The sequence below is a fragment of the Pezoporus occidentalis genome, unplaced genomic scaffold (genome assembly GCF_034315485.1).
Source record: "Pezoporus occidentalis ecotype Australia unplaced genomic scaffold, CSIRO_AGI_Poc_V1 ctg81, whole genome shotgun sequence".
Lineage (NCBI taxonomy): Eukaryota > Metazoa > Chordata > Aves > Psittaciformes > Psittacidae > Pezoporus > Pezoporus occidentalis.
The window spans coordinates 2,931,015-2,947,429 of record NW_026916170.1 but is presented as its reverse complement, the minus strand read 5'-3'; the positions used below and the strand labels follow the sequence as shown (position 1 = coordinate 2,947,429).

The following is a 16,415-nucleotide window of genomic DNA, read 5'->3' as shown; positions in this document are numbered from 1 at the left end:
TTTATTTTGAAAGAGATTATTAAAAACATAAAGGGAAGGAAACTCCTCACAATTTACATACCTAACTCTTCCTTAATGAAGCAGGTCTCTTAAAGTAAGTGCTTATGTTTCCTAGGCAGTCAGTAGAGAGAAGTGACTCAGAGGTATCCAGAAGAAGACTTCTGTCCCACTGATTCTACAGCACTGGTCCCTGCAACAGGTTATTCAAGTAGACCTCCCCTAATAGCTGACCTCTTTACATTAACGGATTTGATGTAATGAGGAAACTCTCCCCAGTAAAGTTACCTGCTAATGAATAAGCACTTACATTTAGCATAATTAACAGCTGGTGGTAACTAGGGTGGTGGTGTGTGAAATCAATCCCCTCAACCTGATAATCCAAAAGGATTATTCAGAAAGGTAATTCATAGTGGATCCTAAACTACTGATATGAGGAAGTACCACGTAACACCCACAGATGATGACAGGAGATGGCCTCAAACATCCTTTTTTGCTTCTGAGAAACAGTCACAACCAAAAGACCTTGGACAACAGCTTTTATGACTAATTATTTTGCTGACTAGGACAGCGAAGGTGCACAAAGCACTCTATAAGAGACAAAGTATCCCTATGTGAAAGAGGCTTGTGTAGATCAGCAAAGAAACCTACTGTTGGGTTTTGAGAATGAGGCCAGGTCCCTCTGCTTCACGGCTATGACAGTTGCTTGAAGGGCATGGCTGGATGTAACAGAACTGGAAGCAGCAGTAGAACATGCTTACAGAAGCATCCTAATTCAACTGGAAAAACTTTCAGAGTTCAAGGCTCTAGCAGCCTTGACATTCACAATCCATCCACTTCCATACTGGGAAATTTAAGCATGTTCAGGAACACTCTGGGTCACCAGACCACAATGACCTATGCTGGCAAACTCATAGACTATTCCCTGGCCTGTTTTAATTAGTACTCTTGCCTGGGGCCCTGACGTTCTCTCTGAATAACTCCTGGGCATGTCTTGGTGGTTACAATGTCCAGAGATGATTCCCAATGTGCAGTTTGTCTGGCAGCCGGGACAGTTTGCTAGCACAGACACCGGCCTTTCTGTGCCAGTTGGCCTCAGTGCCTAGGAAAATTCCCAGGCATGGTTAGATTAGTAATGTGGACGTAGCTGTAAGGGGTTTCTGCACTACCAAGGGAACACAAGGGAACATAGCCATCTGTAACAATTTATACGTGTCATAAAATTGAAACTTAGATATCGAAAGGTACCATGGAAGAAATAATTCTTTGAAGAGGACAATTGTCTTTTAAAAGCAAAACTGGAATTATGGCTGGGAATGGCCAAATCTTGTGATTTAGCCAAGCACCTACTTTTTTCCTTTTTTTTTTTTTTTTTTCCACCTGTCCAGAAAGAACACTACATGCAATTATTTGGTTTGGAATGCTGATTTCCTTCATAAAGGGTAACTAATCCTCTTACATGGGTGTACGTATGCCCTTTACTGTATTATTATAATGCTTCCATTCATAACATTTAAGCATTCTTCCCATAAGCATCTGGTGACAGTCATGCCTTTGGCAGCCTTTACTGGTATCTCTAATTCTTTATTGGTACCTCCTCCATCCTCCACTTTAAGGGATTTTAGAGGTTACAGGTGAGGTGGAGGAGGAAGGCCAGCTGTAGAATATATTTTTTCTATTTGGTAAGAGAAACTCCTGTCTCCACTGTTGTTTTTTGTTTGTTTTTTTTTTTTTTAATAGCCCCTGTAAAGTCCAGAGACCATACATATATTCCTCTACACCCTAAAAAAGTCAAAGCAATTGAGTAGATAGGCCATCAAATACCAAAATCCCTATTAGTGGGATGATCACTAAATCTGGAGATCAATGCTCTAGTTCTTGGCAATTCATTCTACAAAGAAATCCCTGACACAGATTGCTTCAGATTAGGCTGTGAACCTGCATTATTCTTTTACTGCTTTGAAGATTACATTACCTTGCTGCATAAACTGCTGTGAATTGTTAGAAAAATCTATTGCTTGTATAACAAAACTTGAAGAAAATACTTTGCCATGAATTGAGATTTGGTTGTGGTAGGCATTGTATAAACAGAAGAAATGTGTTGTTTCCTTTATTTAATAGTTAGGTTTTTATATGTATTTTTTAAGAAGACAACAGATGGGTACAACCAGGCAGATGGAAAACCAGAAGAAAACTGCAGACTGGGCAGCACAATATGGCTATTAGAGAATCTAAAAATTCAGTGTTCAAGCATCAGACTAACTGTGGTTTTCTTTTTCAAAGCATTACTTTGTAAAGGACAAAAAGAACTGCAGCGTACTGCACATCTCAAGGAGCTTCTCTCCCTCATTTAATTGGAGCTGTAACACATAGTTTACCTGTAAATGCTAGCTTGTACTATTATTACGCCAGACATCTCAAATCTTCTCTGTGCAGTGGCATCATCAGTTACAGTTCTCCTCCTTTGGTTTAATTTTATTCTGTGCATTCTATGCCATTTTAGTCATGTAAGCTTCATCAGGCACTCACTGCTGCATAACCTGAAGGCTAACTGCATCACAACCTTTGTTTTTTATAAGTAGGCTAAAATCTGATTAAGATCATTATAAATCTAAATTATTTATGTTTTCATTACAGTGCCATTAGTCTGTATAAGACACAGCACCTGAATGTATTGCTAACCATGCATGTATTTATCTACTTCCAAAATCAGTAGCAAAACTTATTGAGACCTATTACACTGAAGGGTAAAGCTCAGTTGAAGGGATAGTGAGAGGTTACTCCTCTATCTCAGACAGTGTCCCTAAAGAATAATTCTATATTGTACCCTTTCTCCCCACTGATTTTCCTTTACATAATAATGTGGGTGTGTGTCCTGGGTTCAGCAGTAGCAGTCATTTTCCCCCTTCTTGGTAGCTGGTGCAGTGCAGTGTTTTGACTTTCAGCTCGGGAACAGAGCTGATAACAAGGATGTTTTGGTTTGGCCAAGGACTTTGTGAGCCTCATGCTCTGCCAGGGAGGAGGGGAAGCCAGGAGGAAGCAGAGACAGGACACCTGACCCAAACTGACCAAAGAGGTATTCCATACCACAGCACGTCATGCCCAGGAGGTAACTGGGAGTTAGCTGGAAGGGCTGGGAGACTGCAGGGTTGGAGGAGGTATCGGTCAGAGCTTGGTCGGGCTGGGGGGGGCGAGTTATCGGTCGGCTGGTGGTGAGATGATGTATTCTCTTCCCTTGTTATTTCCTTTATCATTATTATCATTGGTGGTAGCAGTAGTGATTTGTGTTATACCTTAGTTACTAAACTGTTCTTATCTCAACCCGTGGGAGTTGCATTCTTTTCGATTCTCCTCTCCGTCCCTCCGAGAGCAGGGGGAGGGCAAGAAAAGGGGGGGAAGTGAGCGAACGAATTACCTGACTGGGTTTAAACCACGACAGTGTGCTAACTCATCACTTGCAGACTGTTCTCCAGAGAATTCAAATAAATACCATAATGGATAAGTTTCCTGATAAAAAGTATATTGTTTAGGATGACAGGGCTAAAGGAGATTGGACTTGATGATCTTAAAGGTCTTTGCCAACCTAAATGATTCTATGATTCTGTGACTGTACGAGATCTATTGTACCAACAAATACAGTCTCTTCATTTGAATAATCCTAAATATGAGAGCTATTGATCTCAAGACAGCCCATGAAATTCTAGTTAAGTTTGCCCCCACTATGGGAAAGATCTTTCAGATTGTATGAAACCTTCTCTAGATTTTCATCTTTAGTAAGAAACAACCATGAAAACAATTTAACGAGGTTAACTCAATTCTTCTTAGTTTTTTAGGTTTTCTTCACCATTACACCATGATTAACATCTACGGGTAGTCAAAACATTCAGGCGTACACTGAAAAGTTAGAGTAGCAGTGCAGGAGTGTGCTCATTCGGGATCAGCTGGTGTTGATTTACAGATCATTATGTAAGCAGTAGCATTTCCTGTACATCACAGATTTTTTGCGTTCCCTTGATTCACTTCTTTTAATTTTAAAACATCCTCTCAGATTTGGGCTGGGGATATTAAGGAGTATCATATGCTACAGTTCTTTCACATTTGCCAATCCTAATTTTTATTTATTTATATATCAAATAATTCTCTTTCTGTGGTTCACTCAACTGCATGCTGGGAAGAGAACAATCTCTGTGAAATAACTTTTATACTTGCCTATTTTAACTGCAGACTGATCTTAATGATCAGGACTTCCCTTCTTAATAATAATCATTTGCTAGGGAAAAGTAATGTTGTCCAAGACACTACAAAACCAAGTGGGTAGATGCTTACTGTTATTAGAAAACACAGCAAATGCATGGCATAGGAACGTGGCTGCTATTACTGCTCTTGCCTGTATCACTGCATCACCCAGGGACCCTATCACAAACCAGAAGACCCACTGAGGCGAAGTTTTTCATCCAAAACCCCTACACAGAGTTTTTCCAAATTTTACTGCTATAAACATTTAACATTACCAAATGAAGACATTTAGGGCAACAGATGCTGAAAGTACTATCAGACTTGGACATTCCAGAAACAAAGCATATTCAGCAGGATTCTCTTTCCTTGTTTGAAATTTTTCTTTGGAAACTTCTGTTTTCACTCTCAATGAGATCTTGTGCTGTTTATCCAACCTGGTATTTATTTTTCCTGTTTATTCTTTCCCATTTTCTTTCATGTATTAGGCTAACAAAGACATGATGACCATTTTGATGATCTTGCCAGAAGTTGGAAATAAAATAAGGATTCTCCTCTTTCTTCTAAGAAATGTGTTCTGATGCTGCTAAGCAACTGTAAGTGATGAAGACCCATTTATCTCCTCTAACTTATAGCAGCTTTCCTCCACATTCCCAGCTAGAGTTCTGAAATTTAACCTTCATTTTAAGTTTTAACTTTAAGCATGAACAAACACAGATTCCAACAGTGTCCGTATATACAGCTCTCAGGGTATGTTTACATTAGTATTTTTGTTCAAATCAAAAGTGCTTTTTGTATGTCAGTTTCCGGATTGTCCTACTTGCCGTGCTTTGGTTGTCATTGCTGAGCAGCCCTTTCAACACATGCCCTCAAATGACTCCCTAACGCTCATCTCATTGGACAAAACTAGGTCCAGCCTGAAATCTCCCCATCACATACAAACAGAGGTGACATAAGGTCCTGACAACAGTTTTGCTCTACAGGTCTGCTCCTGTTTGTGCACCATGCTAATGTATACACAGCAGAAGAAAACTCTGGTTTAGAGTCTCCATACTTTTAAAAAGAAAACATTGATGATAAAGACTTTCTAATGTGAACCATTAACTAGGAGCAGTAGCAGTAGTAGATTTCATGAACTTCAAATGCATGAAATTCAAATACTCTGAGGATTATCCATAGTTATTTTAAAAAGCCTTTTAAAAAATTCATGTATTTAGGGCCCCAGAGTGCACACTTTAAATGTGTAAATGTTTCATATTCTGCGTCACCTTATACTTACTTAACTGCAACATAGGTACAGTACTGCTGAAAAACACAGTTGCAGGCTGAAAAAACAGTAAAGAGAATACTCATTCATCTCCAGTATACATTCACAAGCTCTTGCATCCCTAAATACACTCTAATTGCAGCAGCTGCTTTCCGTCATGGTCTTACCCAGATGCTAGCAGGTCACTGACAGGGTTCCAGGCACAGATGAACACCTCTGATTCATGGCCCCGAAGGACTGTTGCTTTGTTAGGAGGAATTTCAACATCCCCATCAATTTCCATTGGCTTTGAATGATTATCTGTAAGGAGATATACCAGAATAAGTAGTTTGCAAGATGCTGCTAGGTCTGCTTTAAAAACAAGCTTGCTACCCATGGCCTAAAGCTTACAGTAACATATAAACTATAAATAATATTCTTTGCTGTGTCACTGACTATACTAATCTATATTCTTCCCTATGATGATTCAGATTTATGCTATTTCCTCAAAATGTAGAGCTTGCCAAAATATTTTGTACAAATGCATGTAGATTTTCTTCCAAAAAATAGTTAGCATTTCAGTATTTTTTTTTAAGCTGGCTTCATTAAAAATGACTTAAATATTTATTAAAATAGCAGACTGCCAGATTTGAGTAAAGCTTTATGCTGTTCTTTTAATAAAGTAACGTACAGCACGCATATTTTCTGTCAGTGTCCTGAAAGTAGTATGTGTGCTACTAACATGAAAAAAATACCACGTAAGGGTCTCATTGCCTGAGCATGGCAGGGAAACAGTGAGTGATCAGCTTACCAAGGGTATCATAATTTATGCAAAAGTACCAACTGATGCATACTGCATGCTGTAATGCTGGGGTTCTTTAGACTGCAGTGTAAACTAACTTTGTTTTTATAAAGCTCTTTTATTTCCTTAAGGAAAAAAAGTGAATTTACAATGATGAATTTCTCTTAGAGGCAGCAATTCATTCCCATTTGCATCATGAACGTTTTCACTCCAGATTTTCATTGCTTCAGTATATATCTTCTTCATTCAGCTCAAACTACACTTCCTGGAAACAATGCAAGATTATTATCCTCGATGAACAAGACACAACCAAGGACAGGTACCACGCTGAAACAGCAGACAGCAGACGTTAGAGACAGAAGTGTGGCCCATTTTGCAGAAAGCACATTCAAGAGTGGATAGCTGCCAGGCTAGGGGAAAGGCAGCCTCCTTTTACCTAATCGATGCCTTGGCCAGCTGATCTTCTCTGATCAAAATGCAAGTTCTCTTTCTGGGTTCTTTTGGTGAGTTATTCTTTAATCACATATGGAGATCCATAGGTTTGCAAGTGCAATAATTATGCTCCTTTACAGCCACATGTTTATGGCTTTTAAAATCAGCCATCTGTTCTGATACTCAAACTCTGCCGAGCTACTGCCCATCGAATGACAGAACACAGTGTGACGGCTGCCATCAGAAGGAACCTCTCCAATTTCTACCCTTACTCAGGCATTCAAATACAGTGTTTAGCTCTGCCTAACCTATGCGGAGTCCCACAAGTAGCACTCCTCATTGACTATTTGATTAGGTACCATATTAACTATGTCTGTGCCATATCTACGCCACAGATGGAATGGAATTTACACACAATTCAATGAGTGGCATAGCACTGAGTATCAAAATCAGAAAACTAACAGTAGTTTCACAGCTCACATTTCTAATTCAAAATGTCTATATTTTTAACTGTACTTATTACCTATGGATCATTGCATAAAACTAAAGATATTACAAATGACTCCGTGTGTTAGGCATTGTCCTAGATAATTTTCTTTGTCTATATAACCACTAAAATTAATACCGTCAAGATACACCAGTACTCGAGATTCAGCCTGACATTAGCAGCTGGGAACTCTGATATGGTATTTTGAGCAATCAGTGCAATGAAGAGCAAAACACTATTAAAACCCACCAGAAGACAGGAGTCCAGGACTCGCAATCTTCTATTTCTCAGCACAGCACAGAACTGCCAGGTCTAAAAACATATTTTCATGAGAAAAACAGAAGCACAGTAATGACTGTGCGTTCATCTGTGTCCTGTTCGCAGTGTGAGTAAATCAAGATCTCTGAAATGCTGCAAGTTGAAAAATTTAAATGAGATACTACTGTCACCATATATGATCCTACTGTTACCTGCCTGGCTCTAAAGGCAGAGCTGCTTTTCACTCTTGAATAAAACCAAATGACAGTTTGGAAGCAGCATTACTCCAAGGTCCCAAAGTCATGATGCCCTGTCAGAGCAAGGCTGTCTGACATGCAGAAACACTTTTTGTACATGACAAGATGGAGGAACCTAGATACACACTTCAAATGCTATCAACTGCTGTGAAAAAGCCCCCACAAATTATCATGCTGCAGAAAAGAAATCTTGATTGACTGCTACCTGCATTAGTACATGCAAGACTGACTAGCCTTTGGGAGCAATCAAATACCTGCAGGATTGTTTTCTATTGTCTCCCAGTAATGACTTTGACACTACAGCTTTGGTTGTTCAGGAGAAAAAAGAGGGAAAAATGAGGACTCTTCAAAAAATTGCTTGCAGATGTTCACATTACATGTGTCCTCTTCCTATTTTCATCAGTAGTCAGGAACATTCATATTTAGAGTATTACTGATAAGCACAAAACTTAAAATGCCCCATTGAACAAACAGGACAGTTCATGCTTCTGCGATAATGCTTCAGGCTCTTCTCAGACTCAGACACTAGCAATATAAAATGGATCTGATTACGGCAACAAAAAATTGCAGAAACCCCTGAGCACAAGACAGCACCGTCTGAAGACTGCTGAGCTCCTTAAACAGCACGAGCTCCTTGCAAGCCCTGGTTGCATCTGAAAACTTGGCTTTGCTATGGATGCAGCTACAACATATGCATGGGGAATGAGAATAAAAAGATAAGTAAGATGTGTATCAAGAATAGGCTTCTTTAAAAAATAAAGAAAAAAGTCTCTTCAGAGTGAAAGCACTCGGTTAAGACCTCATCTGCACAGAGAATGCCTCTGAGGGGGCTCTGAAAGAGAAGGCAATTCTACCACATGCAACAGTCCCTCATAGGTGAAAAGCTAAGTCTGCAGGACACATAGTGGAGGGCTCTGCTCAAAGGTTAACACAAACCACTTTCTAAATGCCACAGGATCTTTGGTTAAACCTACACTATAACAAACTTTTTTCCTCAAACATACTCAAAATCCCACGTCACTGGAAATTAGAAGTCATCTCCCCCAAAACTATTAGGATAAAGTTTGGGCTTTTTTTGATATATAATTCTTACACACCAATGAGTAATATTAACTATTTCCTTCAAATTAAAAAAGATACATTTTTAATATCTTACCAGTGCTAACTCTGTCTTTTCTCAGGAAACGCGGGGTTTTTTTTACTTAAATCTTTGATGGGCCTTTCACTGAAGTTGTTTTTTATGCCTGTAGTTACAATAAAGGAACTGGGCTCAGTCTTTTTCCAGAGATTTATTTTTCTTAAACCCAAGCCAATTCTTGCAAATATAATGAAACAAACCACTAAAAATATCTGAGTTGGAAAACAATTCAAAGCTTGGCTCCACTTCTACATGCCATTTTTTATCTTTTCTACTAATTTCTGAAGTGACTCAAAGCTGAAAACATTACTCAGGAAGCAGCAAGAGAAGGCAGAAATTTTAGTTATTTAGTATTTGAATCTGCACGTCAAACTGTTAGATTTCTTTTCTGTCTCTTCCCTTTCTTAAATCAAATCACCCTACCATATTATATCGGTAACACCACATACAATATATCATACCATATTAAATATATTAATACTTTTTTGGGAAGACTTATAGTGTCAGAATAAATGCCAACTGGGTAACTTCCTAAAGACATCTCCTTCACCTGCCCCCTGCATCTCACCTTTTTTATGACATGCTGATATATTGGTGACTTCCAGGTTATGACTAAGGACCAGCACACTGTTCAAACCCATCCTAGCATATGCCAGTTGTGCGGAATCCAACAATAGTGAAAATGAAGGTCTTGTAAGCTTCTCATCTTGCATACTAGCAGTCTTTTCTACTCAATAGGTCTCCTAGCTTTCACCTTACACATATTACACCATATCTTAAAACTTCTGTCCTACTCATCCTAAAACTTTTGTCCTTATCTGAGCCATTTTACATCCTACCCTAACCCTTTTGTTCTATGCTGAGCTCTTGACAGATCTTTTGTCCTAGTCTTTCCTAAACTAAACAGACTCTCTGAACATGGTGATAAGGGAAAAGGTAAGGCAGGATACAGTTTGCCCTGCATAAGCAATGAAAAGGAAGGATATGACCCCTTTGTTATTTCATTAACATAACTATTTTTCTAACATTACCATAAGAGAGGGAAATACAATTATAAGAGTATGAATCAGACCCATGCAGTGAATTGCCAGCTAGATTTGTTAGTCTTTACTTCTAGTGGTTTCTGATAATTATCTCTTGGAATATATTTACACAGGCCTCTTCAAGGGTGTTGAATACCAGTTTTGCAGTTCTGTGTGCATCTCCCACGTACAACCCTCCTCTGCAGTTGTGCTTACACCACCTTGCTGATACCCTCTGAATGCCTTAGACAGAAAGGCTGTAGCCTTCGCAAGGCAAGGGAGGCACACACCACAGAGTCGGCTGTTGCTGGACTTCTCAGCAGCTTTTCTCCAAAGCCTCTACATCCTTGAATTGCTGTGCTCACCTCTTCACCCAGGATGACCAACTGGCACAAACACCAGCTGCTAACAACACATGCCAGCTGGCCAGCTCTTCCTCAAGGACTTTGTGTCTTCCCATTTCCATTGCTCTGTTAACTTGTCTGTGTGGCAGGATGCTTAGCAACCATAGTAGTGCTTTGAAACTTTCTGTCTGGTAGCATATCTCACTGGTGGACATGGACATGTATCTTACCTCCATGAAATTTTACTGGACAACACGGCACCATGTTCTTGCAAACTGCTCCAGACAGAGCTACTGGATGATATTGTCATACTCCTCCTCAACACTCTAAGAAACCTCTGCAACTGCTTGCGAAAATCCTTCTATAAATTGCTGTGAGAGTTATTATTTTTTAATGCTAAAATGGCAGATTTGAGAAATCGAGGCTTAGGGTGCGATCGTACATCTGAACTGATCTGAAGGGCTTTTTTTTTAATACAATTGTATGTGTTTTTCTTCTGATCAGAAGAAAGTAAGTCTGGGAGGTTCTGTATTAGTGATGAAACAAAACCCAGGTCTCTACCGTAAGAATTTGGTTTTTCTTTTCTCCAGACACAGGAAGATGTTCCCCCCAAATTCCACAAATCAGCTGAAGCAAAGTGTCAGCAAACAAAATGTCAGCATACGATACATGTAAAAGTGCTTTCATTTCTGTTTGCACACCTTCACATATAAAATAAGTTCAATTTCAAAACAAAGCGTCAATTGGAAGTAAACCATAAGGAGCCCACAGTCTAAAAACAAATCAGTATTTTCAATTTTTTTCAGAACTTTTAAAAATTACTTTCTTAAATGAAAAACTTAATTTAAATAATTGCAGTTTTATTGGGAGAAAATATCCCATCTGACTGGAATTCTCTGAAGAAAAAAACTGGTTTGAAAGCATTTTTCTCACTGACCCACAGAGGAATTTATTCAGATCAAAGAGAAGATGGAGCCTGATAAAGGTATCTACACTGCAGAACAAATCAAATCTGTTACATTACTACAGTCCTGACCTGTTACCTCTAAGCCAAAGAGTTGTTGGGTCTTCCTGAAAAACCTGCCATGCATGTTCCTCTAGAATTTCCTCAGAAGGCAATCAGGAATTAAGGCCTCATTTCAGAAGTCAGCCAGTGCCCTAATATGGCTTGCACACAGAAACAAGAACCATTAATCATATCTGCCCCACAGTGTTAGCACAGTCGGCAAGACCTAGATACACAAGCAGGTATGTCCACTCCTTGCTTTGTATGCCTGACTTCAGATGTCTAAGGTATGAGCACAGTCTCTTGCCAACACCAATAAACAAAGGTGAATTCAGAGCTCTTGAGAACTGACTGTTTCCCACAGACAAAGGAAATCTCAGGAAGGTAGGACCTTCAGTTAAGACACCTGCAGTGGACTGTATGACTAAGCATGTGCTATTAAATAAAAAAGGTGGGGAACTCTTTCTTCTGTACCTTCAAGACAGGTTGTCTGCTTCCAAGCTGTCTGCTGGGAATGGTCCTTGGCACATACAACTCCCTGTCTTGTGCTTGGCAATGTTGTTCAAAATAGCACTGTGATGTGAAACATGATTTTTACTCAGCAGCCACAGAAATACCCCACCTGCCTGAAATGATTCCCCTTAGTTCTACGTCCTTGCCAACACCAACTAAGTACAAGAAAAGAACATAACTGAAACTCAAAGTACCCAGTTATGGCAAGCAGCCACATGGGTTTGCTTACTTATTGCATGTGCCCCATTCTCCTCTCCGTTCACAGTGGCTTCTCCGTTCTTTGGTGTGTTCTGCTGGGAAACAGCAGTCGTCGTTGCTCCCGCTGTTGCTGCCGTTGCTGCTGCTGCTGCCGCTGCACTGGCTTGTTGCTGAGCTAGTTTCTCTCTGAATGCTTGCTGCCGGGTCTGAACAACATCAGGCATCACTGCGTCTATCAGAGACAGGGATTCTATTGGCCTGCCATCAAATACTGTACCATCCTGCGGTGAAAATGAGCAGAAGAGAAACTGCAAGTTTAGGATCTTTACCACCGAGGTTGGCAAAGAGGCAGTGATATAAAGAAACAAAATTAGGTCGTGTGAAGATACTGCATTTAGACTTAACTAGTAGCACCACATTACTATGTTCCACTTAGAAATCTCTTTGGTGAGTAAGTTATTTATTGGAATTTTATGAAAAACTTCATACTGGGGAGGGAAGCCTGACTGATGACAGAAAGTTTCTCTTTGATTTGTATTTGGAAAAAAAGAGTCATGGCTAAAGCCATGACAAAGGCAAACAGACTTTGGCTGAACTGTCTTCCTGCACTTGCAAGGGCATAGGAATGGAAGCAGCTGATGAAGAATGAAGCTTGGCCAAAACAAAATGTATGCACAAAAAGTGATTTCTTACATGGTGCTCATCAGCCCAGCACTACCGCTTGTAGCTGACTGTACAGGACTCCTTTACCATAGTTTTTCTTTGATTCCACTAGTTCTATTCACAATAGTGAATTATGGCTTTCATTTTGATTTCTGTAAAGTACGTTTCAGGTTTAACAACCAACTGAGTTAACCTTTAAGGGCTGTTTTATAAGACTTAATAGAGACAGGTCAACAACTGCTAGATCTGCTTAGCTTTGCTTCACTTTCCTACTATCTTAAATAGAGGAAAAATGTTTTAGTAGCCTTGTAAAGTACCATTTTACTTATCTTCTGCAAAGTCCTTTTAATTCTTTGAAATAACCAACACCCAGCAGTGAAAGATTTGTGTTTGACGAACAGCACGTAAGATCAGGATATGGCCAGATGAAGTAGCTGGGAAACAATGTAATTTCCAATAGGTAACAAGAAGTAATGAAGAAAAATAACTTTGGCTAGCTGTTATGCTTCTGTTGGATGAGGCATTGAATTACCCCTTACAATTACAATATTAAGATAACACTTATTTGTTTCCTCATGGAGAAGAAAAGGGAGGAAGGAGTCATCAGGGAAGAAAAACATAAGCTCTCTTTCTCCTCCACATTTTTTACGTAAATGTCTCTACTGACACTTATTTGTAACCTGGCTCAAATCCCTGCTACACAATGGAATAAATATTTGCCAACAGATTTTGGTGTCTTACATTTTTAACTGTAAAACTGCTCACTGGGCTATTTCCTTGACTGCCCTTCAAAAGATCACAAACAGTACTTAAATTTTATACATGTTAGTTTACAGTCTCACTGATTATTTGTTGCTTTTAAGTAATACACATATAGAAGATTATACATAGCCCTTAGTGGCATTCAGATGCAGCAAGAATGCCATTGCTTTGCTCTAATGTAATTAACAACAGCATGTACTTGACCATGAGAGTAACATAAATCTTAATGGTGACAACATACATGTTTTTTAGGTTATTCTCTCAACTGAGGCTAATTCTGAAGCTAGATACACAGGAGCAGAACCCCATAGCTGTCATACAACCTGAAGATAGGTGCTGTTCATGGCTGAAAGTTTCTAACTGTGTTGCTTGAGTTTCAGGCACAGGGCAAAATGTTAAGTAGCAGCAAATCGGGAAAGATTCCTTATGCTGGTTTGTTATTACAACTGCATCAAAGTGCAGCTTGGCATGAGTGTCAAATGTCATTACCCCAATTAAAAAATAACACATACACAACTCTAAAACACGGTATCAAGTCATAAAATGAAAACAACACAGAATGTTAGTGATAAAAACAAATGAGTTTCCAAACACATTGCAAACAACACAATCTTTTCTCTACTTTACATTCCTTTGTTCTCACCCATGCTGTTAACATGCTACATTCAGCTATAGAGGAAAAAGCAATTGCTTTTTTTATGTATGAATATTTATTTCAGATCTCTGTCAATTATGAGTATCTATGGTAAATATTCTGTAATGTAGCACTTGCTTATCTGTCATGCTCCACTCCCTCTTGAAGCATCATGCTTTTTTAGAATGGCAGGGCAAAAATGCTGGCTTTTCCTACATCACTTCTTTGTTTCCACTGGCAGTTCAAAGAGAGCAGAGACACTCTGTGGCTGCTCATACAATCCCCACAGACAACCAGTGCCCAGGTAGGGTCAGAATTTACACACAACCGTTTTGCCATGTACATGAGAAGACGGTGCCTGTTCTTATATGATCTGAGCCAAAGTCACTGAAATCAGACAGCATCTCTCCAGCGACCTCTGTGGATTTTTTGATCAGGCTTCTCATGGCTTGCAAAGCCGCGCTGCCCGCTAGCAGATGTCAGGGAGTGAAGTTTTAACCTACACTGCAGGCTTTTCCTGCCAAATTCTGCTGTGACCTTGAAAACACAAGACTGTAAACACAGATGCATTTTCCTGTTTGTGGCAAGAATCCGTGCACTCTGGATTTTTGACTGGGGTAGTGGAAGCACCATTAATATCTGTTTAAGCAAAGAAGGCCTCAATGCCACAGCTAAGAAGTGAAATATGTATCTATCTCAGAGCTTTTCAGCTCTCTGCTAGGGCAAAGTATGAGGAACAAAACTGAACCAGATGAAGAGAAACCACGGAGCGGTGGCTTGTGTATCTGGGCTGCTGGGCCACATGGCTTTGCAAGCACCAGGGTGCCGGTCAGTGGTAGTGGTGGTGGGGACGACTTACTTCGTTGATGCTGATCTCAGCCTCCACATACTGGAGCCCCTTCTGGAGGATGGAGATGAGTGCGGCAGGTGGCACTAGCGTTCCGTTGATGTTGGACTGGCTGATGTGGCTCTCAATACCGAAGGTGAAGGCCGAGTGGGAGAAACCTGAGAGCAGGAAAAGGAAGCCATGACACGAAATCTAAATGCACCAGCCAGATACACCTCCACAGTCTAAAAATAATCCTGCTTTGAGATCTGAGAGACGCTGCCGTGTAAGCAGAAGGACGCGGGCTGGCTGCACAGAGTCAGGGAGGTTAACCAGAGCCATCCTGATCCACCCTGCCACCACCCATCCCCCTCCCCTGTAACGCAACGCTGCACATATAGGGGAAGCTGCATAGAAACGGAAATGCATATGCATGCAGAGAAAAATAACCTGGGACCTGCGCTACCTGAAAACAAAACCAAACACAGAAAATAACAGGGACTGCCACAAGGGCAAGTCCAGCTAAAAAACATCCTCATTTCCCTCACTGTATTTCAGCACTGGTGTTTGATGAAGCTAACTACTTAAACCCTTACCAGCACACAAGTTGTATAAAATCAAGGCATAGATGCAGCTGACACAGGGGAGCCATTCCCTTATACCAGGGAAGAGATTTCAAACCCTCTGCTCATTTACTGCCGAGTACAACATCATATGCAGAGCATTGCCATTAACATGTGAAACAACAGAAAAGCCACTCCTGCAAACCCATTTTCTGAAAGCGAACACTAATAGCAGAAGTAATTAACTGAGATCTGCCAAGCAGCAGACAACAAGCCAGTGTGGTGGCCTGGCCTTTAACCAGAAGTCTTTCTCCTCCCCATTTCATTTTTGCCACTGTCTGAGACGTAAGGGGCAATGAAGGTTCAGCACTGAAAAATAAAGAGTGTTGGTGGACAATTTCGAAGAGCGGTGCCTTAAATAATGTCTGAAGCTGCTCAGAACTGTTGCTGGGTATGAAAGTGAGCACTGCAGAGCGTCTGTATGTATGCAGGGGCAGATGCAGGAAGGGGGAGGGGAAACAGGATGTAGATATAACTGTAGGAACCCATTTATCACCACACTGCCTCCAGAGCATTAATCTAACATTAAAAGCCTTGGGGAAACCACCCATGCACTGTCTCAAACAGGAAGAACCCTTGCAGTCTTCCACTGACTAGACAAGAAAGAAAAAAAAGAGAGAAAAAGAAAGCAGCTCTCAAATGAAAATACTTCCGTTAAATATAGCTGTGCCTCTTCCCCTTGTCAACAGGAGTTTCATTTATAGTTTTGTCCGTTAAGGGATTTCCCCCATATCACTGCAACGTCCAATTGTGTGTGGGCTGGAGGCTGGGATTTTGGGCTCACTCCACCCTAATGCCTTCTCTTTCTCACTCAAATTGTTTTCAAGATCCTTTTCGCAGCTAGATCAATTATCATCATACATAGATAGCAAAAACAAGCTGAGAAACAGAATGTCTCCCACATTTGAAACCAGTGTCTGTATTTCTCTGTATGTCTATCGCCCTCCTCCCCCCGTTCCCCATTTTATTTTGCC

General features: G+C 40.3%; 1 protein-coding gene across 6 annotated transcripts in view; it reads right to left on the bottom strand.

The window, feature by feature from the left end:
• The window catches only part of TBL1X (transducin beta like 1 X-linked), a 193,253-nt gene that overhangs the window by 22,641 nt on the left and 154,197 nt on the right, over nucleotides 1-16,415 (bottom strand). For all 6 annotated transcript variants that reach the window (XM_062603635.1, XM_062603639.1, XM_062603640.1 and 3 more), the window contains 3 exons: nucleotides 14,852-14,997; nucleotides 11,965-12,214; nucleotides 5,665-5,797 (listed from right to left, as the gene is read on the bottom strand). In XM_062603635.1, coding sequence (XP_062459619.1) covers nucleotides 5,665-5,797; nucleotides 11,965-12,214; nucleotides 14,852-14,997 — 529 coding nt within the window. The remainder of the gene's footprint in view (nucleotides 1-5,664; nucleotides 5,798-11,964; nucleotides 12,215-14,851; nucleotides 14,998-16,415) is intronic.